We start from the raw sequence: 27550 nt of genomic DNA on the forward strand, positions 1-27550 counted from the left end.
GACATTGGATGCTCCGTCCACATACACATATTACATCAGCATCACTGAGTACACAGAGTTCATTATATTATTAGAAGCTCTGAAAATCAAGTCGTTCTTTGGTGTGCTAGCAGTGAAAATTTCATTTAGTGCTGACCTTTTTTTCATCTCTTCCTCAATTGCTCAAACTGGGGTTAGCAGTTAGTTATGAGGAGTAATGACAAGGACCTTTCATATTTCCTGTGTCCTTGTGATTGCAAATTAATGTTCAGGCACTGCATTCTTGCTTGAATCACTTTAGTTTCAAATGTACCTTTTTTTTTTTTTTTTTAATGAAGACTTGTTACTATGGCTCTGGATTTTTGAATGTAGCTAAATTACATTGACTCTCTGAAAAGATCTAACTGAAAGAAAACACAATGGAGTTCTTAAGACAGGGGCTGCTGTGCTGCAGACTGAAGGCCAGTGTATCAATTGGGTGCACAGCATTAAGGTTTTGCTGTTGTTCTTTCTAGGCTGCTCAGAGGTGAAATGGTTTAGTAAGAAGTAACAGTTGTAGACGACGCTACACGTTCCACTTTGCAAACCCTGAGCTCTAATCCTAAAGTAAATTTCTTATCATTGTTCAAATGTACAATGGAAAATACATTTTGGCAGCTTTTGGATTCATGATAGGTAATCAATATTCCAATTTGTTTGTCATAAAGATTTTTTTTAAGAAAGCAAGTTTTCACCTTAAAGGGTGTGGTGTCATGATGTAGATTTCTTTGCTTTTTTTTTTTTTTAAATCCAGGGCAGCATTTACTTTAAATTAAGGGGAAATGATTGGAAAATATGTCAGTCTCCTCCCTTTATGAAATGACATGCAAATTGCTCTGGTGTGATCCCACACCAGGAATAGAAGATAGAAAAAGAGGGGGAGGCCAGGCTGCTACTTTTGAGGTCTGCAGTTCAATTTCAGGCATTATTGATTAGATTAAGATTTATAACTGCAGAGAGAGTGAAGGTTCTCAGAGGGGTGTTATTGTTCTATTGTTTAGCTTCTAGCGTGGCATTAGAAAAATGTTCAACCTACTCCGACCACGCTTCTAAATGTAAACTATGACCGAGAAATTAAAGTTTAAAACTCCACACATTTTCTGTCCATTCAGAAAGGTTTGTGACGATAAAAATCTCGTGTTGTGCTGTTTACATAAGACGTCAGGCATTTCTTACAGAAACGATTTGATTTTTATGATTCTTTGTTTTTCCGTCCTTCCTTCCTCCCTCCCTTCTTCCATTCCTCATTCCTTTCTTCCTCTTTCTTCTCCTCTCTTTCCTCCAATAATAAATACTTAAGTGCACCTATTAGTCCATTTAATAAGCATTTACTTTCAGATTCCTAGATAAGGTTCCAGCATACACCTGATAATACTTGTTTAAGAATCCATCATTCAGTGTTTGGAAATGATTAATAGTGGAGGATTCCTGTTTGTACTGGAGCCATGAGCTAAATCTTTGTTGCTAAATGCAGGGTCATTCACAGGCTAACGCACAGTTCCCTTCCCCAGGTACTAGAATGTCAGACACTTCAATATGGTACCTGTAGAGACAAGCTTCTTTTTCTAACCTCATATTGGGTTTTATTCATTTATCAGAGTGTCAGACCTACTGGCTTGGTTATTTACATTTGTTTTATGTTCAGCTGTCTGCTTGATTCATACTAATGTGATATGTTCCCTTTCTCTTCAGCTTAATAACTGGTTTATATTTTGTTTTGATTTTCAGTCCCGTCCTTTACCTTCACGCCAACAGGTATATATTTGCACTTACCCTCCTCCTATCCTTTGTTAGTTTGGCATGTGTTGTACTATTGTGTTTCTGGTTTTATTACATTTTCAGCAGTAACTGGGGGGAAAGGACTTAAATGGAATACAATACTTCATTTACTCACGCCAGGCATGCATTTGAAGTAGAAATGGTTGGTGTTGCTTTTCATCCTCCGATGCATTCATTTATTCTCCACGTTGCATCTTAGCTCTGTTTGCATGTGTTCTCATTAAAAAGACACACTGTTTCCAGCCTCAGCATGATTTAACATGCTAATCATCTTATTGATTATTGCATATTTGGCAATGCATTTTTTACCCCCTTAACTTAAACTTTCAGGTTTTCCAACAAAAATCTCTCTGCCTTGTAATTCTCTGTCCTTAGAATCAATATTCTGAAAGGTAACCAAAATGCCCAGCACATGTGAAAGATAAAAACTTTTCATTTTCCCAAAGTCTGAGTCCTCATATTCTGTTCTATTCAGTTTCTTTCAAAGTGGATCCTCTTCTTTCACATCACCTCTAGTAAAAGATGTACCTGTAGTTATGCCGCCTCAGTTTTAATCCAGTTATTGGAATCACTGGGAGCAGTTATCTCTCCCGAGCAGACTCCCAGTTTGGAGTTTTTCTAAGTAGCAGAAACTTGGCAGCTTTTAAAAATACATTTCTTCTTAGAAAATGTGTCTGTATTTACAGAAAAGCTAATCTTCTTAACCCTTTGCCTAACTATGTGCAAATCTTTTTTTGTGGTACAGCTATATTTTTATACCCCAAATTTATTAAGCTGAGAAAGATTTGAAAAGCATTAAACTATGTTTTATGAAAATATAATTATGAAAATATAATGAACATGAGTTTCAAAAAGATGCAAAAAAATAGGTTAAAAAATTGGACACATTAATAGTCACAAGTTTACATCTTTGTGTGTGGGAGGGTTTAACATTTATTTTTTGTCTCACTGGGAAAATCTTCTGGGAAAATCTAGTAGGTTTTTGTAATATTTACCTACACAGGCAAGACTTAAGATTACACCTATAAAATTATGAAATAATATGATCTAATAAATTCAAAATAGAAATCTATGGTAATGCTAATGTACAGATATGTAATAGTTATATTTAACAAGAGTCAGCTGCAGTTTTACTTTTGCTTTTCTCAGTCTTGTTAGCACTAAGATAAGAATGATGTATATTTAATTCAATAAAAATTTTGAATTATTAGCTGGATTAAAAAACCGCTGTGTCCTGTAAGAATTTTTACAGTGTTTCTGGGTAGGAAGGGAGAAAAAAAATTCCATTGTATGAAGAATTCTCATGAATGTAATAGCTTTTGGTATATAAACATGTCTATTAATTGTTCCTTTTTTTTTTTTTTTTCTTTAACATTCTAGTAACTTATCAGAGAGGAGGTGAAGCTGTGAGCAGTGGAGGGAGGTAATTATCTCGCTTGTTTTGTAGATCCTAAGGGGAATTTCAAATATTTCTTCTTGTCTTCTTCATCAATGTAAGTTTCATTGATCAAAAGGTTTAACTGAAATGTAAAATGTGTTCCAATCTTTCAGAAAGACGCCATTCAGCTATGCTATTGAATCAAGTTATTTACACAGAAATACAGTTCCTGATGGGAGCTGTTGCACTTTAGACACTGGCCACCAGAGGGAGCACGTTAACCAAGAAAAGCAGACTGCTGATTTAGCAGATGATTAAAAGGAGTTAAAGTGATTAAGCTGTGGCATTTATGAAGATTAAGAAATATAGCTAGTTAACAGATACTATCAAAGAAAAAGTGCTCATTTGAAAACCTGCTGAACACAGCAGTTGCTCAGAAGTTGTAGGTTATGTTTGTTTGTTCTTGTTATGAATTCAGCTTAGATGATATCTCCATTTGCAGGGAAATACATACAAATAAAAAAGAAATCTAGGTAGTTTGTTAACAAAGAACTTTTTCTCCCTTTAATTAAAAAATCCTCAATCCTGTACTTATAATTTTTGAGGTAATTAATATTCAGTGAACTTTAATATATTCACAGAGAAATCACAAATTAATGTGACAGGCGGCTTAAAGGAACTGAAACAGGATGTAAATTACATGAGGCAAGTTCCAGTATTTTCCACAATAAGGTGATATCTCTTTTTCTCAAAAACTGTAGCATCTAGGTATTAGGGGGGAAAAAATCTAACCAAAAGCAATTTATAATTCAAAATAAATTACTTTATTAGAGTGCCCTTCATCATATGGTTGGATAGTATGGTTAGCTACAGGGTAGTCAAAAATGAGTAAGATATTATTCCTGAATCCAAGGAATATAATTTCTGATTAGAAAATTAATGAACTTAGTTTATAACAAAGAGCGATTTAAAAAAAATATTGACCACCTTTAGCTAGTGCCGTACAAATGTGGCAATAAGCATTAATCTTTCCTTTCCTGGATACTGCTAACTTCCTGTTTTCACAACTGTGAAACAAAGCCAGCCACCAGAAGACCCAAATACTAGGGTGGTTTTCATGAGGAGTTAATCCACTTGATTCAGGGATTAAACCAGAGCACATTTTTGTATCCAGGGGAATTCCATGTAAGTCACAGCCCAGACATTCATGAAAGAGCCTCTGCCATAAGAACATTTTCCTATGGGTAAATCTGGAATGCCTGATTATTTAACCACCTCTCAGTATGTCTATTCATGACTGTTGACTTCAGTTTTATTGGCACTAGCTTCTGTGCATGGGCATGTGTGCACGTGCTTATACGCACGTGCACACACATAAACTATTAACCTAGTTCCTTCCCTAAAAAATTTACAAACCAGACAGACCAAATTGTTCACATGGGAGACAGTGACAAGAATGCATAGGTGGCAAGTGGTAGTTGCTAGGACAGGAATGAAGAATTGTAAAGTTCCTGAACTCTATTTGGAAAGCTCACTAATAATGAAGACTTAGTGTTTTTTCAACTGAAAATAAGAATCCTGGCAGTGAAATTGATTTATTTCAAATACTAAATAGAAATGATCATTTTCCTGAATGAAATGATTGAAGATGCTGGAATGTCACAGAGGCAATAGTTAAATGAAAATTTTTGAGTTGGTGCTGAAGATGACAGTTATATACACAATTTTAAATGTATTTATTCATTAACTAAAATGAACACCTACTACAAGGCAGGCACTGTGTTAGCTGCTTGGAATGCGTCAGTGAGCAAAGTGGATAAAATTCCTGACCTTGTGGATATTTCATTATGGAGGGAGAGATAGAAGATGGATAATAAACATTTTTTAGAAGGTCAACTATACAGTATCAACAGTAGTTGATAAGTACTGTGGAAAAAAATCAATTAGAATGAGAAAGACAGTGTACATGGGTACATTAAGAAGAGGCCTCTTTTCTAGCTGTGATGAATCTACATGTGGGTAGGGGTGGGGAGCTTTCTGTTGCTATGATCAAGTTCCTCTGCTTAATTCATGGCCGCTGGGAAGCAGAGGAGTGAGGGTTGAGGAAAGGACCAAAGACAAAGTCAACTCTTGATCATGCCCTAGTGACTTACTTCCTCTGACTAGGTCCCACTTCCTAGTAGTCTGCCAAGCTATCAATGGATTAATCCACTGACCAAATGAACTCAGCCACTGATGAGGTCAGAGCCCTTATGATCCAATCTTTGCCTAAAAGCCCAACCTCTGCACCTTGCTTCATGGGGACCAGTCTTCAACACATGAGCTTTTGTAGAATGTTGCCGTCCAAACCGTAACACTGTGTTTTGTGATCACTGGAGAAGAGACTGAATAGTGAATACCGGCTCGGGCTTTGCTCACATCCAACTCTTATGTCTTGGTTTCCCTCATGCATTGCAGACTTCCTGAGTACTCACTGAACTTGCCACCTCTCTTGGCTAATGCCACCTAAGCTAAGATCTATTGGTCATCCTCTTTCACCTTCTGTAACCATTACTGTGTTCTATGGATCCTATTTTTTTTATCCCTTCATTATCACTGATACTCTTTCTTTTAAAGAACTTATTCTCCCTTGCCCAGACTAGGAGCTCCCAGCTATCCTAAGTTCATCCAGTTTCATTAGCACTGTTTTCTACTAATCCTCTGTCCAATGGAGCCATAATGATCTTTCGAAATCCTACTAATCATGTATGTCCCTAAGCTGCTGAAAAACTCACCTTCAGTAGGACTTGCCATGTTTACATTATCAAATCCAACTGTGGCATAGCATGTGAAGTCCACAAAGTCTAGGACTTTTCAGTCGCATTTTTCACTTCTATGTGCTGTACTCTACAATCCCTTGTGCCAATCTATCTGCCATTCACCAGTATTTCATCTCCTGTATCCTTGCTACATTGCACATTGCTTATACATAGCCTAATAATGTCTTCCCACCCATCACCCCTAGTTAGTGTATCAGATTTCACCTGCTGTACCCTCCACAAAATCTGTACTGTGCAACTATCACAATTAAGCACCCAACAGGAAGCAGTGCATTAGCTTTTCTTTGTAACTCCGTCACTCTTTGTATCAAGAATAACCAAATCATAGCTTTTGTGCTGAGCACAGCCTGCTACCTGTTTTTGTAAATAAAGTTTTATAAGAATATAGACAGGCTCATTTGTGTATGTACTGTCTATTCCTGCTTTTGAGCTATAAAAAGAAATTGAGTGGTTACAGCAGAAATTAAATGGCCTGCAAAGATTTCAGTGGTTTCTGTTTGGTCCTTTACAGAAGAGTTTGCCTCCCTTGGTAGATACAATTGCTTCTGACAAGAGAATATGAGATCCTGGATTACAGAGAATATGTGGCTTATTAATAAACATTTATTATTATTTTTATAATATAATAAATGTAGTTCATTGAAGGATACCAATAAATTCAATAATTACATGAACTTTGAATCATTTACAAATATCTGAGAAAAGACTGAATGAGTTTTTTAATAAGTGAATGTCAGAAGACCTGAATTCATTTCTTGATGACTTTAAGGAAATTATTTGGTGCTGGATTGTTTCCTCTAATAAATGAGGACATTTGCTGGAACTCTCTTCTAGTTCTCCAAACTGTAATTTGGTTATTCTCAGCAAAGAGAGAGCCAGAATAACAGTAAGCCAGGAGAACTCTGCTCAACTTGAAAATGGCAAAGAACTTTTGTGGTAATACAGGAGAGGAACACAGATTTGCTAAGGAGCTGTCCTTATGAATTTTTTTTCCTTCCCTGGAAAATTCCAGTTGCCTCTTCCAAAAACCCTACTTAAAATTCAAACCACAGCTTCAATCAGGAAAAATTAGAGAAATCCCCAAACAAGGAGTGAACTAGTGAAGATAACCTGGTAGTGAAGCCAGTACCATGTTTCCTGTCCTTTCTAGAAAAGGGAAGAAAGAAATGGAGCTCCAGTCTTGCTGCTCTTTGAACATTGGCAGCCCACTGGGGATACCTGGCAGTGGGGAGGACATGACTCACAGCCTGACAACACTTCCTGTTAGGCCCCTCCGCCATTTTCCCGAGCTCTTGAACTCGATAGTCCTGTATTTTGTGGTTTAAAGTTCAAACAGGTTCTCCTGGAGTGAGTGATTGGAATGTGTCAAGTGGCAGGAGAGGAGGAATTGAAGGTAACTGCCTCACAATTATTAGTACACATTTGCCCTCTTTCCCCTCATGGCCTAGGTCTGTCCCCTTAATAGGTAACACTCCATAATGATGTTTTAGACCCATGTTAACCACTGTAGCCCACACATGTTTTGCTTCTGTTTTATATTTGTTGTAGTTTGATACACACTAAGTTTTAATGAATAAAGGTAGCCTGTGAAGCTGTTAGTTTAAAAAGACCCCTCACACCCTTGTCAGAATAGCTGCAAGTGGCCTCATCTTCCTCCAAGGCCTCTGACACACACACACACACACACACACACACACACACACACACATACACACGGCACTTTAAGATTCATCATGGGACAGTGACCATGGCTCACCTTTCTCCATAAATAATTAGCATTCCAAACTCAAGTCTAAACAGAAAGCAGGATGTGAGTTGTTAATCCTACTTCCTATTGGAAATCACCCATATATGAAAAATTTTCTAAGCTAGTGATGATATCAAAGTATTCACTGTAAAAAGATTACCACCCTCCTACTCACACACCCACAGAGGAAATCATAGTAGTTTTAAAATATTGTCTGTTTCTACTAAAATGTGTACGTTGGGCTGTGGAAAATTTCTACTTGACCCCTACTTCAGACTTATGATCTCTGCAGTGTTGAAAATGGGAGTTTCATTTTTAATAACTTTTACAGTTTATTTTTAATAACTTATTATTTTAATAACTTATTAATTACAGTTATTTTTAATAACTTCTATCATTTATGGTACAACTTCAAGGAGGAATGAAGTAGGAAACCTAAAGATTACTAGATGCAGAAGTTTTATAACAAACATCTATTTCAAAAACACTAGGTATCTGTGGAAATGGCTTGCATTTAAATGTTTGAAGTTTCAACAGTTTGGCAACAATTCCCTTCAAATTGTTTATCTGGCATTGGGAATTGAATCTAGGGGTGCTTTACCTCTGAACTACATCCCCAGATCTTTTTAATTTTTTAATTTTGCCTAGGCTGGCCTCAGAATTGCTCCTGCCTCAGTCTCCTGAGTGGCTAGGATTACAAGTGTATGCCACCACACCAGGCTTCAAAGCATATTTCTATTACCAATTTTAATAGTTAGTTCAGTTTTAGCAGCTTTGTCCTGAATTTTGGGCCTTTGGATATTTTCTTCATTCTTCATTAAGAGTGTTTGAGAGCTTCAGGGAATTTCCTCAAACTCCAGTGTATGGCATCCTAGAACACAGTGTGAACTCCAGGGCCACAGCTTGTGTTGGAATCCCTACTCAACCGCTCACTCTCTCCATATAGTATGCACAGGTCCTTGATTTCTCTCAGGTATCCCATTTTCTCATCTGTAAAACTTAGACGTTAGCATTCCCCACCTGTAAAATGGTTATGATGATTAATAAATTAATACATGTACAGAATTAAAAACTGCTTCTCATATTGTAAACAAAGAGGAAACGTACATCCTTAATTGTATAAATATATACATATATAGACACAGTTATAGGGATTGTAAATCCATATTCTTTATTTGAAGTGAATTACAAATAATCATCATTTGCAAAAATATGTTTCTCTGTGGCAAAATAGGAACCATTTAGAAAGCAATGTCAGGTCCTTGCTTCCCAAGTAAATGAGAAGCCTGGTTATTGCATTTTAACAAAGAAAATGAAACCACAAAGAAAATCTTTGCATAGTCTGTAGCGCCAGACTGTTTATTGAGGATTGGACAGCACATCATACATCATCGCCTCTTTTGCTGAGTTATCACATGGAGTGAATGTTGAAAACGGACATGAAGAATGCTGCTCTTGGACTCCAGTTTGAGTCTCTGGCACTGGTGGTCCAGGGCTCCCATTAATAACTCCCGATGCACTTGGCCTCTCCAGCGCTTGGTGAAAGAGGATTAACATCTGTTGTGCCAAAAAAAACATGAGTGCTAATATTTCTTTTAGTCGACATCTTTGTTTTACCGGATTTCATTCAGTAGCTTTTCTTTGTTTATTTAGTCACTTACGGCATTTTACATTGTCGCCATCAGAAAATGTTGACAGGCTCACAGAACTGTTCACTGAAACATCAGTGTAGCTCTGTGCAAAATGTCAGGCCAGCCCACACTCACTGTTTCTTAAACATGGTTTGGAAGAAAAATAGGTAAATCTGCCTAATGTGAAGGGTTCATTGTCTCGGTAAAGGAAATTGTTCCATTTTTTAATGAAGTTGTGAGAAGAGTTACAATTTTTTAATGGGTCAGAAATGAAGAAATGCAAATGTATTTAGCTAGAATATTTTTTAGGTACTGAAAGACTCAAAAATATATGTATCTGTGTTTTCAGATTCCATGTTTGATTTTCAATCACTATGAGTGAAGGCAGAATAGAACATTATAAACAGTAAAAGATTTTAAGTCTGAAGTAGAGCAGTACCAATTCACAGATGGATGGCTGTGTGCACTGAGATATATCCAGAATATTATATGATAGTTACCTTTCTGTAAATAAAAGGAATAATAATATCATTCAGTCTTATGCACCAAATTATTGTGAGCACAATGAAGTCAAATATTTGCTGGAATTCTGAATAGGAAATATTATTTTCTGTCCATGTAACATTGTCTTACCTATTTCTTTAGGCCAGGACTTCTCAACATCAGTGAACCTGCCACTCAGCCCTGGCTCGCAGACACGTGGCCTAATACTGGCAACAGCCACAATGACTGCTCCATCAACTGCTGCACTGCAGGCAATGGGAACAGTGACAGCAACCTGACCACCTACAGCCGCCCAGGTTAGGGACTCGGAGAGAGCGGGATGTGCACTGGCCTTAGGCGAGTTAGCCAGAGGAGCTGAGTTTCCTTCCCCTCTGCCCACCTGGGGAAGGAAACTTTGATCCACGTTTTCATGAAATGTTGAACACCGTGTAGCAAACTAGCCTGATTGAAGCATTTTCTCCATTTCTAAACTTTCATTTTCACCCTCCCCCTAGAACATTTCCCCAGAGAATGAAGAATACAAGCTCTGGCATAGAGAGCAAGTAAGGAAAACAAAGTCATGCACAATCATTTATTTTTATAAGAATGTGTATAATGATAAACAAAATGCCAATAATTAAATTATTTACTATATTTAATTATATTCATGATTTTAGGAATAAATCACAGAGATCAAAAGGCCAATAAATCCATAGTTTGAGTGGACCTCATTTTTGACAGTATTAGTTACAATATTTGTGAAAGAGTAATAACAAACAATTTTAAATGAAAATTAACTTAAATTTTAAATCAGATGTTATAGTTTAGGTGTAAATCCTGAGGACACAAGACACACACACACACACTGCAGGTGCGTATGCATACATTTATAGTCTGTATCTATTGCGTATTTTGGTTCTGAAACATTGGTGAGTAAATTACTTTGCTAAAACTTCATGTTAAAACATCACAATAAAACATGTGGATACAGAGTATACAAGATCTAAAGGAGGAGGAAAATTACAGATAATTTCTTATGAAACAAAAGTCCCATTATTAATAATGTAGGAAACATTTAAATAATTGTAAAGAATCAAAAGAGATGACTATGAAAGCAAAATAATACATGGAATTAAGGAAAAGGGAATGAGATGATGACATGTAAGTAAAGATGTAATAAATTATAAAGAACAAATCATAGAGCCATCGAAATGTCTACCCTGAAAACAATCCTCTGTTTCCATTGTTAGACATGGATGTGACCATCCATGCAACCAGTGTGTGTCCTCCAGAGAACCATGTTCTGCTGTCTAGACATATAATCATGTAATCATACATGAAAAACTGTGCTGAGGGACAGAGAAGAAGGTGACACCCAATGGAATTGATATGTAGAATTGCCTTGTCCAACATGGTAGTTACTGGCCACAGATGGCTACTTAAATTCAGATTAATTAAATAAAATACAATTTGAAATTCAGTTTCTCGTTCTCACTACCCACATTTCAAGTTCCCCATAGCCACATGTGGCCGGTGGCTGCTGTGTTGGACCCTGGAGGTTAGGACAAATCCAACACCTTTAGAAGACCTATTGGATAACACTCATATAGAAAGACTGGCAAAGCAAAATGAGCATATTGCCTTTGCAGTATTTCTTAACCGTTATTAAACAAAACAATTCCTAGAAATTAGATATGAGAATTCCTGAAATCCAGATGTACCAAATATCCCTGCTCCCGGCTCATATATGGTTGAATTAAGTAGTTGAAATTAGTAACATAGAGAAGTCGCAAATTTTTCTTCGGATTATATTCATATTTACATCATTAGTAGCAAGCATGTTCATTTTCATTTATTAAGATATTCAGTTGAAACCAATTCTTTTTTTTTTATTTTGAAAACAATCCTTGAAGAGACCTGTTCGTGATAGTGCCACTTTTACAGAACCTGAATAAAATCATGCTGATTTTCCGTGGTACCTTTTTTTAACTTAAAATGTTTATCTTTATGACTTTAGCTATTCTTGCTCTTTTAATATTTTCCATTGCAGACCTTAATCAATCAATCAACCTATCTATGTATGTATATAATCAGTATTTAATTTCTGAATATTTCAATAAAGGGAGGATCAGAGTGGAAATGAGATATTAGACATACTAGATATTATTTCAGGCTTTATTTGATTAAATGACTGGTTAGTGTGATTCATTTTGTTGTCATTATTGTCATTTTATACTTCTGGTGTCATTATGAAACCATGAAAAAATGATTATGTAGCATCTTTCTCCAATAATGATTATCCTATATGACCAAGATAGGAACTAATAAAATTCTCCTGAGCACTATTAACTGTCACCTTACCCCTGCTCATCTTATCTTTTGAGGAGAAGTACCTTATAAAACATTGGAATCTCAGGTATTTTGACCTGTGGATACATTTTCCCCTTTGGATTCTTATGTGCTTTGTTCTGTAGCTTCAAATAGTTCATTAACCCAAGACTAGAAAATTTAAAGTTGCCATATAAAGATTCATGTATGTATTATTCTAGTGGAGTTCTTGTTAAGAGGGTTGTTAAAGGAAATTCCTATTTTAAATTAGATGAATTATTTAGCACACAGCACTGGCAGAAGTTTAAAATTATGTCATCTCTACATGAGTTCTGTGGATGCTCTTATTCCCTCAAGTTTGGTTTCCTTTAGAAAGTCCATATGAGTATGGGGCCCTTTCTGTTGATCTAATTTAAACCCATTTGTACTTTACATCCCAATTTTACTGTGACTCACAAAGCTTCTTAGAAGGAAATTTAAAACGAATAACCATGCAGAATGACTTTTTCCTTTTCCTCTCCATTGCACGTAGCTGATTGTATAGCAAATTATAACAACCAACTGGATAACAAACAAACAAATCTGATGCTCCCTGAGTCAACTGTTTATGGTGATGTGGATCTTAGTAACAAAATCAATGAGATGAAAACCTTCAATAGCCCAAATCTGAAGGACGGGCGTTTTGTCAATCCATCAGGGCAGCCCACTCCTTACGCCACTACCCAGCTCATCCAGTCCAACCTCAGCAATAACATGAACAATGGCAGCGGGGACTCCAGCGAGAAGCACTGGAAACCACCTGGTCAGCAGAAACAAGAAGTGGCACCAATTCAGTATAACATCATGGAGCAAAACAAACTGAACAAAGGTGAACAGCTTTGCCCTTATTCCTACTCTTCTGTATTGACACTCTTAGCTCCTCGGCACTAGATGTCAACACCTGTCTGTGACTAGCAGGTCACATCTTTCCTTTGGTTACTGTGATTTTCTTCTTTCTTTGGTTTCGAAATTTCCAATGTCAAAGAGTTAATTAGCACAACAATAAGCTTGGAAAATTGATTTTATAATAATATATAAGTATTTTCAAATGGTTTTGAGATAAAGTGGGTGAGGAATTGCTGAGGACATACAATCTTTTATTCATAAGGCAGATGTACAACTGTCACAATACCTCACATTTTCAATAAATAGACTATTCCACTCTTTACACTTGAGGATGGAAGATAATTGCTTCTACATGGTCATAGGAACGAATGGCCTTTTTATATCAAACTGAAGAAAAATAATTAAATTAAACTTGAACTGGAGAAGTGGTTCAATTTGTTGTATTTCTCAGACCTTCTGTGGTTCCTGAGATTGCTATGATGTATATAATTTTAGAACCTAAATTTCTTTGGTTGACCTTATTGAAGTCTGCCAGTATAGAACCTAAAATAAATGAAGTTTAATATTAACTTGAAGCAGTAGAATAGTATTTTATGGCCTGAGGGGAATGTCTTTGTATTGTAAGGCATGTGGGTTGAAAGAGATAGGCACTTGATTTCTTAGTAGTTCTTTAGGCTAGGGCTTTAATAACATGATTTGCAAAGTTATACCTCTAGGTGTAACTAGATTGCTCTAATTTGAATAGATGGGGCAATGTGGTGCAAGTATCCTGGTAAAGAATGCATTTTATACTAGATAATTAGAGGTATGGATTTATTTTCTTAGGCCTGAGTGCATTTTCTTCAAAAATAAAACTTTGTACAGCTGGAGAGTATAACAAGATAATTTAAACATTTCATTAGATTAAGTTCATGTCATGTTGTAATTTGATAATAAAGTCATCTAGCTTTTTCCCAAGTTTAAGATGGTACTTAACTGGTATAATGATCCAATTTAATAAATATTTATTAAGACTCCTGCATACATTGATGATAAAGACTGACAAAGATGAGGGCAGATTCTGCAGCTATGGAGTTTACTGTGGGGATTCAAACCATTGCATTATTTTTCCATAGTGTATGGTTTTACTCTGGACCTCAGAAAGCTCTGACAGTCCTCTGTACAAACATTTCAGAACTCTGATTTATTGTTTGTACTGCTTGTAAGCAGATTTGGTATGTCAGAGTATAATAAAGACCCTGGAATGCAGCTAGGCTGACAGATTATTACTGACTACATTCCAGTGGCAAGCTTATCATCTGGATTTTCACCTTTGCCTAAATAAGGAGAAGCATTTCTGGGGCAGATTAGATATTTTATTTTCTTATCAGGGATATATTTTTATTAGATGTAATCTTGTTGACAAGTTTTATTTTTATTTTATTATGTTATGTTTTATGATTTGCAGACATGGCATTTTATGATTTCTTTTTGTTAGAATTATTTTGTTACCATCCACATGTATATACATATTTGGGGGGGTACTGTTGATTGAACCCCAAGTCTCATGCATGCTAAGTGTGTGCTTTACCACTTAGCTACATCCCCAGTCTCTATTCCTTTATCTTTAAGTGGATATGTAGATATCCATTTGGAGTACAAGCCTTTTTGTATCCTGACAATTTGAATATAAAAATAAAGGAGAAAACCAGGCAATTAGTTTCTTAAGGTACTCAGAAATATAGATAAAGAGATGTGAAATCACTCACAAAGAAAAAATAAATTTATTTCTTTTTCATCTGAAACATCTAGATTATCGAGCAAATGACACAGTTCCTCCAACGATTCCATACAATCAATCATATGACCAGAATACGGGAGGATCCTACAACAGTTCGGATCGGGGCAGCAGTACATCTGGTAAGGGGATCCCAGGAAACATCAACCTCTCTTTTTACAAGATGGTACATTCCAAGATTATGAATTGATGGACTGATGTATTGAATCACTTTATATCATTTTCATCTAATCTCTTTTTATCATCTGAATCCCAGACATGAGTCTTGTCTCTTCAATTTAAGGGACTATCCTCTCAGTAGGCCATTTTATTTTCCATTTGGTACCAAATACTAAGCTCCCTGTTTTCCTCCTTGATAATGAACTTCAGTAAATCAAAAGTATGAACTAAACTTTAAAGGCAGCTAAAACTTTTTTCTCCCTTTTCCAAAATAAAACTAAAAATGTTGCACATGAAGTTAATATGATAAATCTGTTACCATTTGAAACAAGGCTATTAAAGCAACCATTTAAGTATACGTCAACAGAATAAAAGCCTGCAAGACAACCTGAGATCTAGGTACTGTCTCAGTTTATACTTTCTGTGTGATCACTCAGTTCTTTTTCGGGAGCCTCATAAAGCAACCTCCCAGCCTCAATTTGTCCATGCCTCAAAAATTATACTGAGGCTCCTCCCTGTGGTCTGCATGCTGGGGCAGCTGTTTACCAGCTGTTTTCCTGATAGGGGTTGCAGATGGAAGCTTGCTGGTACTTAAGTCCTGTTTTTCTAATTAAAAGTGGTTCATTATTAGAACTAACATGTGGCAAGTCACACCACAATGAGAACAAACTAATGGATCTTGAATGGAGCATGTATCTGCTGGAGAGGGTAGAAATGGCACCTCCCAGCAACTGGATTAAAGTCTTTGCTAGGTTCTTTTAGCCAAGTGTCTCTACCTCCTTCTGTAAAGAATATTGCATTCACATTTTGCTGTCTTTTTTTTAAGCTTAAATATGCTGGCTTCACATTTTCTAACCTGTGTTGAAATTGTTCCTTTTTAAAGGAGCTTAGAAATGACCCTTTATCTTTGTAGATTTTTTTTTTTTAGACTTCACTGTATATTAAATTTCATTAACAATAAAAATATTATTAAATAACCTTTTTTTATTTTTAAATTAAGTAACCTGACTTAAAAATTTCAACGATCTACTTTTGGAAAAAAACATATGAAATATTTAGATATTTGATTGTTTCATGTCATTTCAACTTTGAATTCTTAGTTACTTATAGAGAAAATCATATCAATGGGAAAAAAATAAACCCCATGATTCTATTAATTTTCAATTGACCTTCTCCATCCCTCCGCTTAGACACCAAAACCATGAATGCCATGCTGCTATTCATTGGTTGTTTTTCTCTGGATAGTTGATGATAAGATTATAAAGGAGTGAGATCTAGTGAAGGTAGACAGCAAGCATGTACATGAGGTCAAGCCACTCGGTCAGATGGAGTTGCTACCAGGCATGTGTCTCAGGAAATCAAGAGGAAGGTGCTGGCTAATGTTGACTCTGCCACACATGCACAGTTGCCCCCCAATATACGACTGAGGGGTGGAGAGAGGACAGAGACACCCAGGCTCAGGGCTGGAGTCATAGTTTATTAGTAACAGCCTGTTCCTCAGCCCACACTTGGTGTTGTATCATAGCAGGGAAAGAACATCTGGCATAACAAACACTGCCATTAGGAAATTCCCAAGTGTCTTAAAAAAAATAAGGCTCACTGAGTAAGCTAAGACCTGTGTGATTTGTGGGGTGACATGTAGCTGTTTCAGTTACAGTTAAAAAAAAAAAAAAAGACCAAGACAATTCATTGATATTAAAGGATCATATGAGAAAAAGTAATTACAAAGTCATTGTGTATAATATACATATGAATCTAATATATATCCTAGTGAGGGGGAGTATTTTATCTCCAAACACCTTTTGACCTGAAGGTTTTAAAAACGGAATATGCATACATCTGCCAGAGTTCAAAGAATACACCAGATTTAAAATTGGAAAACCATAGTACTACAAAAATTGGATTATTTCAAACTATTAATGCTCAGCAACATTATTTTATTATAAGCCATAATTTTATAGAAACAGTGGCTGAGAACATGTCATCCTTTTAAAAGCATTTTTTTGGCTTCTTTTGTCATTAGTTACATTAGTTCTCCCAGCAGTTATTTTCATCTGTACCTACCTTTCTGAAGAAAACTAGTAATTTTATTGTGCCTAAAACATTTCAGTGGACAAGTACAAATTATATATATTCAGTGATTTAATGCAACAGTGGAACTCTAATAGATCGTATCTGTATCATATTGTATTTTAGGTTTCAGCAATTAAATAATAGAAAGGCACTCCAGAAAATATGTCTACAGCTCATTTGTTTTAGCTGATAATCCATAATGCAATTAATTACTGTAGGAAGATCACTAATAATGATATGACTTGTAAAATTCATTTATGGTTTTATTGCTTTTTTTGCTATGTGTTCTATCATTAAACTTGGCAATTCTTTGCTTCTGTAAAGTTCTGTTTAAAATTAATGAAGAAAAGTGTGTTTATCTCTATATACCTAAATAAATTATGAGATTATATTCACAGAAAATAATTAACTCATGGATAATGGAAAAAAATTTAAAGGCTAGAAATAAAAGAGTTGTACCTCATTTCTTTCTAGGCAGTCAAGGGCACAAGAAAGGGGCACGGACACCCAAGGTTCCAAAACAGGGTGGCATGAACTGGGCAGACCTGCTTCCTCCTCCTCCAGCACATCCTCCTCCCCATGGAAACAGTGAAGAGTACAGTATTTCTGTAGATGAAAGGTAGGAAGACCATCACCTATGGAATGGTATAATATGCTTGCTTAAACCAACCCAAGTAGTTGTTGATGCCAAGAGGAGACCGACTCCTGAAGTCCACACAGTTATCTCTGAATAATACAATGTTGATCAACAGCACGTTAAAACTCTCCTCAGGGATACCCATAAAAGAATTAGTGCTGAGGAAGCTTCTTTAGGAATTGAGAATTACACACAGACATGCACACATGCACACACACACACACAGGAAATTATGAGTTCCTGTGTATAAAATATCATGTATGATTTTGTGATTTTCAAAATAGTTGTGCATTGCATAAGGTCATATCAGTCAATGTCAGACCACGTATATGATGCTGTTCCCATCATATTAAAATGGAGTTGAAAAATTCCCACTGCCTGATATATGTACTGTACCTTTTCCACATCTAGATGTGTCTAGATGCATGACTACTTACCCTAGTGTTACCGTTGCCATCAGTATTAAGTATGATGACATACAGGTTCCTAACCTAGGAGCAATAGGCATATTATTTAGCCTGGGTGTGTACTGTCCAATGCCCTGGAGGTTTGTCTAATTTCACTCCGTGATGTTCAGACAATGATGAAATCCTCGAACAAGGCATTTCTCAGAACATGTTCCTTTAGATCAGTGATACATGACTGTATTAGAATTTCTTTGACACATCGTTAAGTTTTCATAAAATAATTATTTAGATTTACACACCATAATTTATGGAGACTACATTTTTCTTAGATATTATCACATTATGCTGAAAATTGCTTGTAGGAGTTTAAACTTCTTAGAATTGTTTCTCAGAAGCATTTAACAAGAGTAAATAATCCACAAGGAGAAAATTAGAAAGTTAGTGTGCTTCTTCCTCACTCCAGAATCTTTATAATTGGACACGATACCTCAAACAAAACCAAACAGCTGCTTTAGTAGTGGGAATAAAGGAGGAGAATTCCCTTGACTTACAGAATTAACCACAAAAAAATGAAATCTACCTGAGTAGTCTTTTCAGTGACTATTATAGAAATAAAGGCTTTGTTTTTTAATTCTTCATAAAAAGTATTTTTGCAGTCCCAGCCATGCCCAGGAAACAAAACCTCTTTACTTCTCTTTTCCAATCATTTTTAAATAGAATTGTATTTTCAAGTAAAATTCTTTTACAAAAATATTAACAGCAATTCTCATTATCCATAGTAGTTATGTTTTATAAAGTGGTTGTGAACACTGAATTAGCCAATATGGAACCATTTTTCTCTAAGGAAATGCAAGGTTAGGTTCTTCAAGCCTAGGTCACATTTTTATTGATCTGAGAACTTTTTTCACGTGTGTTTTGTTTAAAGAGCCCTTTTATATATATATATATATATGTGTATATACATATATACGTATATATATGTATATACACATATATATATATATATAATAATAATATACATATTATTAATAAAGCTAACAGCACCATGTCATTTCTGAGAAAATATATCTGTTAGAGATACATTTCCTGTTAGGCACATTGCAACCCTCTTAAGTTAGGAATGCCAGGCTGCATGTTAGTACTTCCTCTGGGTGCCATTTTTAACAGGGAAATCACTGTTATTAAGAAAGAAAATTTCAAACAGTGTGGCCCTAAAGCAGTTGTTTCAAGGATGCTTTTTTATAATGTGAGAATTGATGCAAGAAAGTATATGTTATCTTGTCTTACTTCTGCTGGGGACATGCATGTCAAATGCTTCAAATTTTTGGCATCTTTGTGCATGTGTGAAGATGACCACAAAAATGACACTGAAGGAGATACAACTTCACACCAAAGAAAAAGATTGGTTTTACCTGGGAAGCATGAACCTGATCTGCTGATAGATGTTTTTCACCTTGAAAAATGAGAAAGTTCTCAATTAATATTTTATGAATATTGAGACCACGCAGAGATGTGGACTCTTGCAGAACTAATGTGGCAGGGATGAGGAAGCAGGGAAGGCAAATGTAAGCCAGTTATGCAGATACCCAAGTGCCTTGCTGTATCATTTTAATTTTATTCTCTAAGCAATTAGAGAGCCATTTATTACTTGGAGCAAATGAATGACCTGACAGTGACTTGCATTATAGTAAAGCAATTTTGGAACAATGTGACCATGGTGAAGCAAGGAGTGACTGGCGGCAAAGAGATCAATTAAAAGATTAAGGCAGTGGGACATGCAACAGATGACAGATTGTAGACAGTCCTTATAGGTAGAATAGAAATGAATTGTGGGACAGGTAATGAGGAGGAGAAAGGGATAGTTCTCTACAAGATTACTAATTTGTATGAGTGAGCAAATTGTGGGGCTACTTGATAACAAAGGAAACATAAGAAGGAGTTACAAAAATTGAAATAGTAGGATTAGGAAAGTTAAAAAAAAAAAAAGATAAAAAGCAACCACATTATTTGAGCATCAACTTTCCTAAGGTAAAGTAAGCAAGGAGGTGATAAAGAATGAATAAGAGAGAGCAGTAATAAAAACACAGTTTATATAATGCAATACAGCTTTGCCATTTTAATCAATAAACATATTCCTGAGGTATGAGAAAAGGAAAAATGTGAATAATCCCCAGATTTGTGTTGATTCCTACCCAGCTCTAATCCAGGAGCAAAAGAGCATTTTATTGTTTAAGGGTATTTCATTTTTCACTCACCATCCTAAATACAAACCAACCATTCATTTTGTGCCCAACTGAAGAAATAATGATCTGTCCACAATTCCAGAGGGAAAGAAGGTTCTATGGGACTAAGTTAAGTTGTTTCCAATATCTCTTTGAAAGGATTTAGAAAGTGCTTTGCTCAGAGTCTAGAAGTCCATTATCAGACTATCTGCAATGCCATTTTTGAATCTTCTAGAGAATATGTTGCACTGGAGGAATAAAATATGATAAGTACATTTGATATCTACTAAGTTAAACTATGTTAAGTGGATTTCTTTATTGCGTGTCTTCTCAGCAAGTATAATATGCTAATAATAAGTTATAATCTCACAGAGAAAAACAGTATATGTAATACTTCACAAACCTTTATGGCAACAGACTTTTTTAAACAGTAACTCCTTTCTGTGGTCCAGAAGGCTTAAAATGGTAGTGATGTATTGCATTTTTTTAAGTTGTAATTTCATTACACTTCTCCTTTATTTATTCTCTACCACCGCCTTGATTATCTTAGTTCAGGAAAGTTGATACTCAAATAATGTGGTTGCTTTGTATCTTCTTTTACTTTCCTAATTCTACTGTTTCACTCTGTGTAACTCCTGTGTTTTCCTTGTGATCAAATAGCCTAGAAATTTTCTCATTCATCCAAACTAGATGTCTTATACAGAATTTTCTCCTTCCTTCTTCTTCATTAAACTCTTTCACAATTCATCTCTCTCTTCATATTTGAAAATAAGTCAAAGTTGATACTCCACTTACTATAGCAGTAGTTTATTGGGAGCAACAAATAAATCAGCATGTTCTTAAAATTTGTTTCAGCTATGATCAAGAAATGCCATGTCCTGTACCACCAGCACGGATGTATTTGCAGCAGGATGAATTAGAAGAGGAGGAAGATGAAAGAGGCCCCACACCTCCTGTGCGGGGAGCAGCTTCATCTCCTGCTGCCGTGTCCTATAGCCATCAGTCCACTGCCACTCTGACCCCATCCCCTCAGGAAGAACTCCAGCCCATGTTGCAGGATTGCCCAGAGGAGATTGGCCATATGCAGCACCCACCTGACAGGCGGTATGTCATCACTCACAGAATCAGATCATTTCCACTATTTATTGGCATTTATTGAATGTTAAACCATGAAGCCATTTTCAAATCACACGAGCATTTTCTTGGAGTATTTTCCCATAGTGAGGCCAGATAAAGGATGTATAGGGTAATATTGTTGACCATGACATTAGATTAATTGATTCCAGTGAACTTGGAACCATAAAGTAGTGGGCATTGTTACTCACCCACTTATCATAATTACATTCATGTACACGTGGCCTGCTAGTTCCATGACATGTTATTGCTGGTGGATGATTTTTGTACTTTAATTTTCCTTGTGCATGAACAAGTCACTTCTTTCTTTAGAAAAAGAAATTTTTCTCTTGTCTTTTAAAATTAAGTTCCACATAATAATTTATTCTCTCATAGCTATAATGTCATAATAGAATGAGTTTGGTGTACTCATTTTACATTGACCTCAGATACCTTTATTTTGATGGTAGGTTGGAATTATTTTATCCAGGTTACTAAACAAAATGTGTGTGTGTGTGTGTGTGTGTGTGTCTGTCTGTCTGATTTCTTACCCTGTATAGTGAACATCATCATCCTGCACATTTTTGTTATCTCTGACTTCAGTTGTCATTTCTACCACATAAAAGCTATTACTGTATCATGTTAGCTCTTCTCTCATTGTCAATGATATTGTTTGCACCATTTTATTGCCCTTGACACATTATATTATGTATCTATTGCTTTCTATATTCCTAATATCATTTGAAACAGAGTATATTATTTGCCTCAGAAGATTTTCCCTCAGTATTCTTGAATGAATAACAAATTCTGGTTTGTGCTGCTTGAATTTTATTCTGCAGATTAAGATAGAATTTGCAGTGTTTGCTAATGATTCTGTCATTAAGAAGTTATTACCAAATTCAAATCCTACACTTCTTAAACAGAAGGAAGTAGTTAAACCTTTCCTTGTGTAACAAGGGGGAACTTGGATTGCCATATATTTAAATAGTATTAACCTTTGAACTTCATGAAGATTGAGAGCAAATAAGTTGTCTCTTTTTCCTATTAGTGTCATAAGCCATCTTCACTACTCTTATTAGAAGCAAATGAGAGACGAACAGAGACCATTAAGCTTCTTCTTTTTTTTTAGATCAATATCTCATACTGTATAATATAATACACTCACATTTATACACAAGTTTTGTTTACAGGTACAAAAGGCAAAGAACTGCAAAGAATCTAAGCAACTGCATCATCAGCTACATTCAACAGAGTTAATACTGTTGTCCCTGCTCCCCATTTTCTAAACCTGGAAGGAAATAATAAACGCCATCCAACCTGGACTTAACTGTTAGAAGTTGGAGACTGCGTGCAGCTCGGTGCACATCTGAGTTCATTCTCTAACATGACCTATTTCCTTTCCAGTCTCCTCTGTGTGGTCACTGAGACCCCAAATCCTTCTCTTGACTAGCCTTTTTTGTTAAAAAAAAAAAAAAAATTTGTCTGTAATTCTTTTTTCCTTCCTTGTAAACAAAATCAAAAATGAGTTTCGTGTCCTCTGTCTGGACTTTACAGCCGCAGGCTCTCTCTCCAGTCTTTACTTCTGTCCTGTTAACTCTGCTGCTTTTAAACTTTTAGCCTTCTCTCCTGGTTACAGACTCCCCTACTGCTGTGTGGTTCAGCCACCTCCACCTTCCCAGTTCCCAGCCCAACTCTGTCCCTGAATCCTGGCTTCTACCATTTTTGCTTCCTTCTGTCTGCTGAAAGTAGCTTCCTAATGCTAAAATCTAAAGACTTCTCTGTCTTTATTGTTCTTGAGCTCTCTGCAATGATGGCGATTTTATAAATTGTTATGAGAATTGAATGAGATAATGTATATTAAGTACCTGTAGTAGGGTAAGTTTTCAGCAAATAATAGTTCCCTTCTGTCCTCATCCTTGTGTATCTCCCCATCACTTGATTTGACAATTATATTCTGATAGCTGTCAAATTTACTTAGCCAGCCCAGACCCTTTCCCTGAGTGTCACAATGGTATTTTCACTTGGACATCTCCACATGTCTAAACCCAAATTGATCATCTTTGCAGTGAACTTTTCAAACTTGTTCCTTGTCCTATTTTAATGGCTATCTTATTTAGAATTATCAACCATTATTTATTTGGCCAATGTATTAAAAATAAAATTGCCAAAAGGATAAGCAAAATTATAGAAAATACCTTTGTCATTTGGAGATCAGCCTAATTATCCTTCTGTTTCATTTCCTCTGTTGTCTTCATACCATCTTATGAATAAAATTATCTACCAGATCCCTTTAATGCTAATTCCAGAATAGCCCATTATTTTGTTCCTTTGTTTCCATTTCCATTGCTGCTGGTATAGGACCCCAATCCCTGTCCCTTGGAATTTTCCCATACTCTTGAAATGATTTCTATTTTAGTCAGCTTTTTCATTGCAGTGACTAAATGATCTGATCAGCATTATTATAGAGGAGGAAAGGTTTATTTGAGGGCTCACAGTTTCAGAGGTCTTAGTCCATAGAAGGCTGGTTCCATTCCTCAGGGCTCGAGGTGAGGCAGAACGTCATGGTGGAAGAGCATGGCAGAGGGAAGCAGCTCACATCATCAGGAAGCAGAGAGAGAGTCTCCACTGTCTAGATACAAAATATATACCCCAAAGCCATGACCCAATTCCATTCTCCTCCAGCCACACCCTACTACTTCAGTTAATCCCATCAGGGATTAATTCACTGATTGGGTTAAGACTCTTACAACCCAATCATTTCTCCTCTGAACCTTCCTGCATTTTCTCACATGTGAGCTTTTGGGGCACATCTTACATCCAAACCATAACAATATCCATTTTTCTTTTCTCCTCACCCTCGTATTATCTGTCATTGCATGGAAGTCTGGATCTGTTTCCCCTATTTCCAATTTTCCTTTGGAGCCCAGTATTCAAAGCCCCTAACCATCTTCTCATTCCCTTTACACACCATTTCTAATTAGTTTGTTTGAAAATTCTCTGAGTTTATCTTAAACTCACCCAACGTCCTGGTCTAGGCCATGCTGTTTTTGGATTGCTTGGCAAGCATTCCTCATCTTTCCAAGTCCTGCTCAGGTGACACTCCAGAGCTTTCCTCTGGTCGCCTGGCAAAAATCCACCAACCTTCTTTTCATCTTCATAAGACTGTGCTCAAATCTTAGTTAAACAGTTTTCTTGTTGCTTTAGTATTTCTTATTTGTTTCTCTGATGCTACATTTAAATTCAGAGCTCTCTGAGAACAGGATTCATGTCTTACTCATGTCTTTGCATTCCACAGTTGTTTTTTTTCCCCCCTAGTATTTGACGACTAGAATCTGATACTGAAAATCACCTCTTTTTTCTGTTTTAGGATGGCAAATACTTGTATGGTCTTGAAGTACACAGATATAATTGAGATATACAATAAGTACCTGCACTTACAATCAATTAGACTCGTTTTAGCTTTTTAAAAGTTATAGTTTTCAGTCTATGAAGAAATTATGAACTTTATTTCCAGGATTGTTGCTGGAAATAATACTGTACACTAATAAAAAGTTGGTGTGAGCCCATTATAAAAAGAAAATTCTCTTTGTGCTTTTGAAATGATGACTGTACACTCTATACATTTATTCCAGACATTCTGAAAATGCAGATAAACAAAATGAAAATATAAAAGTACCAGTGATCTATGTGGTCAGAAGCAGTCACTGTCAAGAGCTCAGTAAAAATCCTTTCAATTTTTCATCTCTACCCGTTTTTACATTGCATTGAATTTGTGGCTTGCCAATATTATCTTACAAGTTACTCTTTTCACTGAACAGTGTATTTTTCTCTGTTGGTAACTTTCAATGTAGACATTTGGGTTAAATAGATACTGTAATTTGTGTAACTCATTCCCTAATGTTGGCATTTAAGTTGTGTCTACCCTGTTGAGACTAGATAGAGTGTTGGACTCTCATCTGTAGGTAAGTCCTTGAGTGAAGCCTCTTCTCAATCCCTTTACCTATTCAAACATCAGTTCCATCAGTCGATGGCTTCTGTTTCTTATCATTCTGCCACTTCCCTAATGATGCAATTATTAGAGATAGATAGCTATTTCTCTACAGATCTCATTCTAGAGCTTTAGACTCATATATCCCAATACTTATTCCTGCAGATTTTTACTGCCTAAATATCACTCTGAGTGCAGCACATATATTCAGGCATAAATGCACTTTTCTTGTTCCAGCAGCCATTTTCTCTTGCCTGCATTACAGTAATGTTCTGCTAAGTGGTCTCTGTGCCTTTGACCCTGCCCCTTCTTCAAACCACCCCTGCTGCAAACTGTGCAGAGGCATTTTCTTAAAATGCAATGCTGATCAAGCCTCATCATGGCTTGAAATCTCACAATGACTTCCCATTCCCCTTAAAATAAAGGCAAGATTCCTTAATGTAGCAATCAAGACCCTTTGTCGTCTGACCTCTTGTGGCTTCATCCTTGCCCACTGCCACGCCTCCATTGCTGTCTCTATTGTTTTACTCTTAAGTTTCTTCCAGTCTTCCTGGAAGGAGAACAGTTCTTGCTTGCCTCAAGGTCTTTGCACATTCTGCCCAACTTCCTGGAACACTATTATCTGCTCTATTTTTTTTTTTTTTTTTTTTTTAGCTAACACCTATGTATATCCTCCTTCCCTAATACCCTAATGAAGCACCCCATTAGGGTGCTGATTTAATGTATTATGATTGCATATGTAACAAATTGTTCGTCTCTTTCACTGGACTCTAAGATCCTTCAAACACAAACTATATTTTATTCAGCTAAATTTCTAACATAGTATCCGAATTCCTGTCTCTATTGCTATCTTAACAAACGATCCTAAAACTTCGTGGCCTATAATGATCATTTTATTTTATTCACAATCCCACGAGTCCAGGATTCTGAAAAGTTTCAGTTGAACTATTCATCTCCAGTCCATATGATTTTAGCCTGGTTTTGGGGGCGCTAAGATCTGCCAAGTTAGTTTTATTCCTCATATCTGATGTCTCAATATTCCTCAACCTCTATTTCCATGAGGAGTCTTATCTTCCAGGGTCTCACCACATGACCTGGGCTTCTTATAATGCAAGGTCTTAGGATAGTGGTATTTTTAACATAGCAGCTGGCTTCAAAGAAGTCAGGAAGAGGAAGTTTTCAGATCAGTTAAGTATTATACTCAGAATAGGGGCCTAGTCTTACTCCTTCTATATTCTAGTGGTCAAAGCAGTCACAAAGTTCATCCTGATTGAAGAATGTAGAACCAAATTCCTATCCTGATGGGGGAATAGTAGTTTCTCATTTCAGAACATCAGTTGAATTGGGAGATTTTATTATGGGTGTTTTGCAAAATGCTGTCATCTATGGCCAAATACATATAGTTAGTTTGAATTCAGTATGTATGAGTTAAAAGTGAATCCTTACATGTGATCTCCTTGGTATCAAAATCCAGAAGAGACCACACAATAATAGATGCGCGATAGATGTTTTTTAAAAAATACATTATTTTATGCTTATTGATTAGGGACATATATAAATATTGCAGTATATGTAACAAAAAGTCAATGAAAAAAGCTTTATACCACAATATTAATTTTATAAGTCTTAAAAACTTGCACTATTATTAATATTGCAATTTCATTCTAATGAACATCTAGGATATTCCATTTTGTCTAAAACTAGACAAACAAGATGACCAACACAGGGGGAATCCTTCTCTTTTTTTCAGACAAGAACAATGAAAATAATATAATTAAACATACATATTATTTCAAAAAATTCCAGGTACTATTGCATTCACTGCAGTTAATAATAAAAATACCTTGAACAGCAAAATTAGTTTTCATGAATGAAGTAGGAAATTTACTGATGTTTTCTTCATGTAGACAAGCTGAATATGATATTGTTGGAAGGAAAAGAAAGACAGTAAAGGAAAATTAAATACCTTGGTTTTTTACAAACTGGGTAATAGTTGATTATACAAAATTTGAAGCTACACTAGTGTTAGAAAAAGGATCTGAAAGGTATGGTTTTTCCCCCTTTTGTCTTTTGCCTGGTACCTGCTATATGGTGAACTGTAGAAAT

At 35.9% G+C, this 27550-nt stretch overlaps 1 protein-coding gene across 4 annotated transcripts in view; it reads left to right on the forward strand.

The window, feature by feature from the left end:
• Robo1 (roundabout guidance receptor 1) overlaps positions 1-27550 on the forward strand; it is a 373106-nt gene that overhangs the window by 323462 nt on the left and 22094 nt on the right. Inside the window, exons 19-25 of one of the 4 annotated variants that reach the window (XM_047564416.1) lie at positions 1747-1773; positions 3178-3220; positions 10018-10172; positions 12716-13051; positions 14860-14967; positions 17552-17696; positions 21199-21447. In XM_047564416.1, coding sequence (XP_047420372.1) covers positions 1747-1773; positions 3178-3220; positions 10018-10172; positions 12716-13051; positions 14860-14967; positions 17552-17696; positions 21199-21447 — 1063 coding nt within the window. The remainder of the gene's footprint in view (positions 1-1746; positions 1774-3177; positions 3221-10017; positions 10173-12715; positions 13052-14859; positions 14968-17551; positions 17697-21198; positions 21448-27550) is intronic. The other 3 variants (XM_047564418.1, XM_047564420.1, XM_047564417.1) reach the window with 3 other exon arrangements.

The sequence above is a fragment of the Sciurus carolinensis genome, chromosome 9 (genome assembly GCF_902686445.1).
Source record: "Sciurus carolinensis chromosome 9, mSciCar1.2, whole genome shotgun sequence".
Lineage (NCBI taxonomy): Eukaryota > Metazoa > Chordata > Mammalia > Rodentia > Sciuridae > Sciurus > Sciurus carolinensis.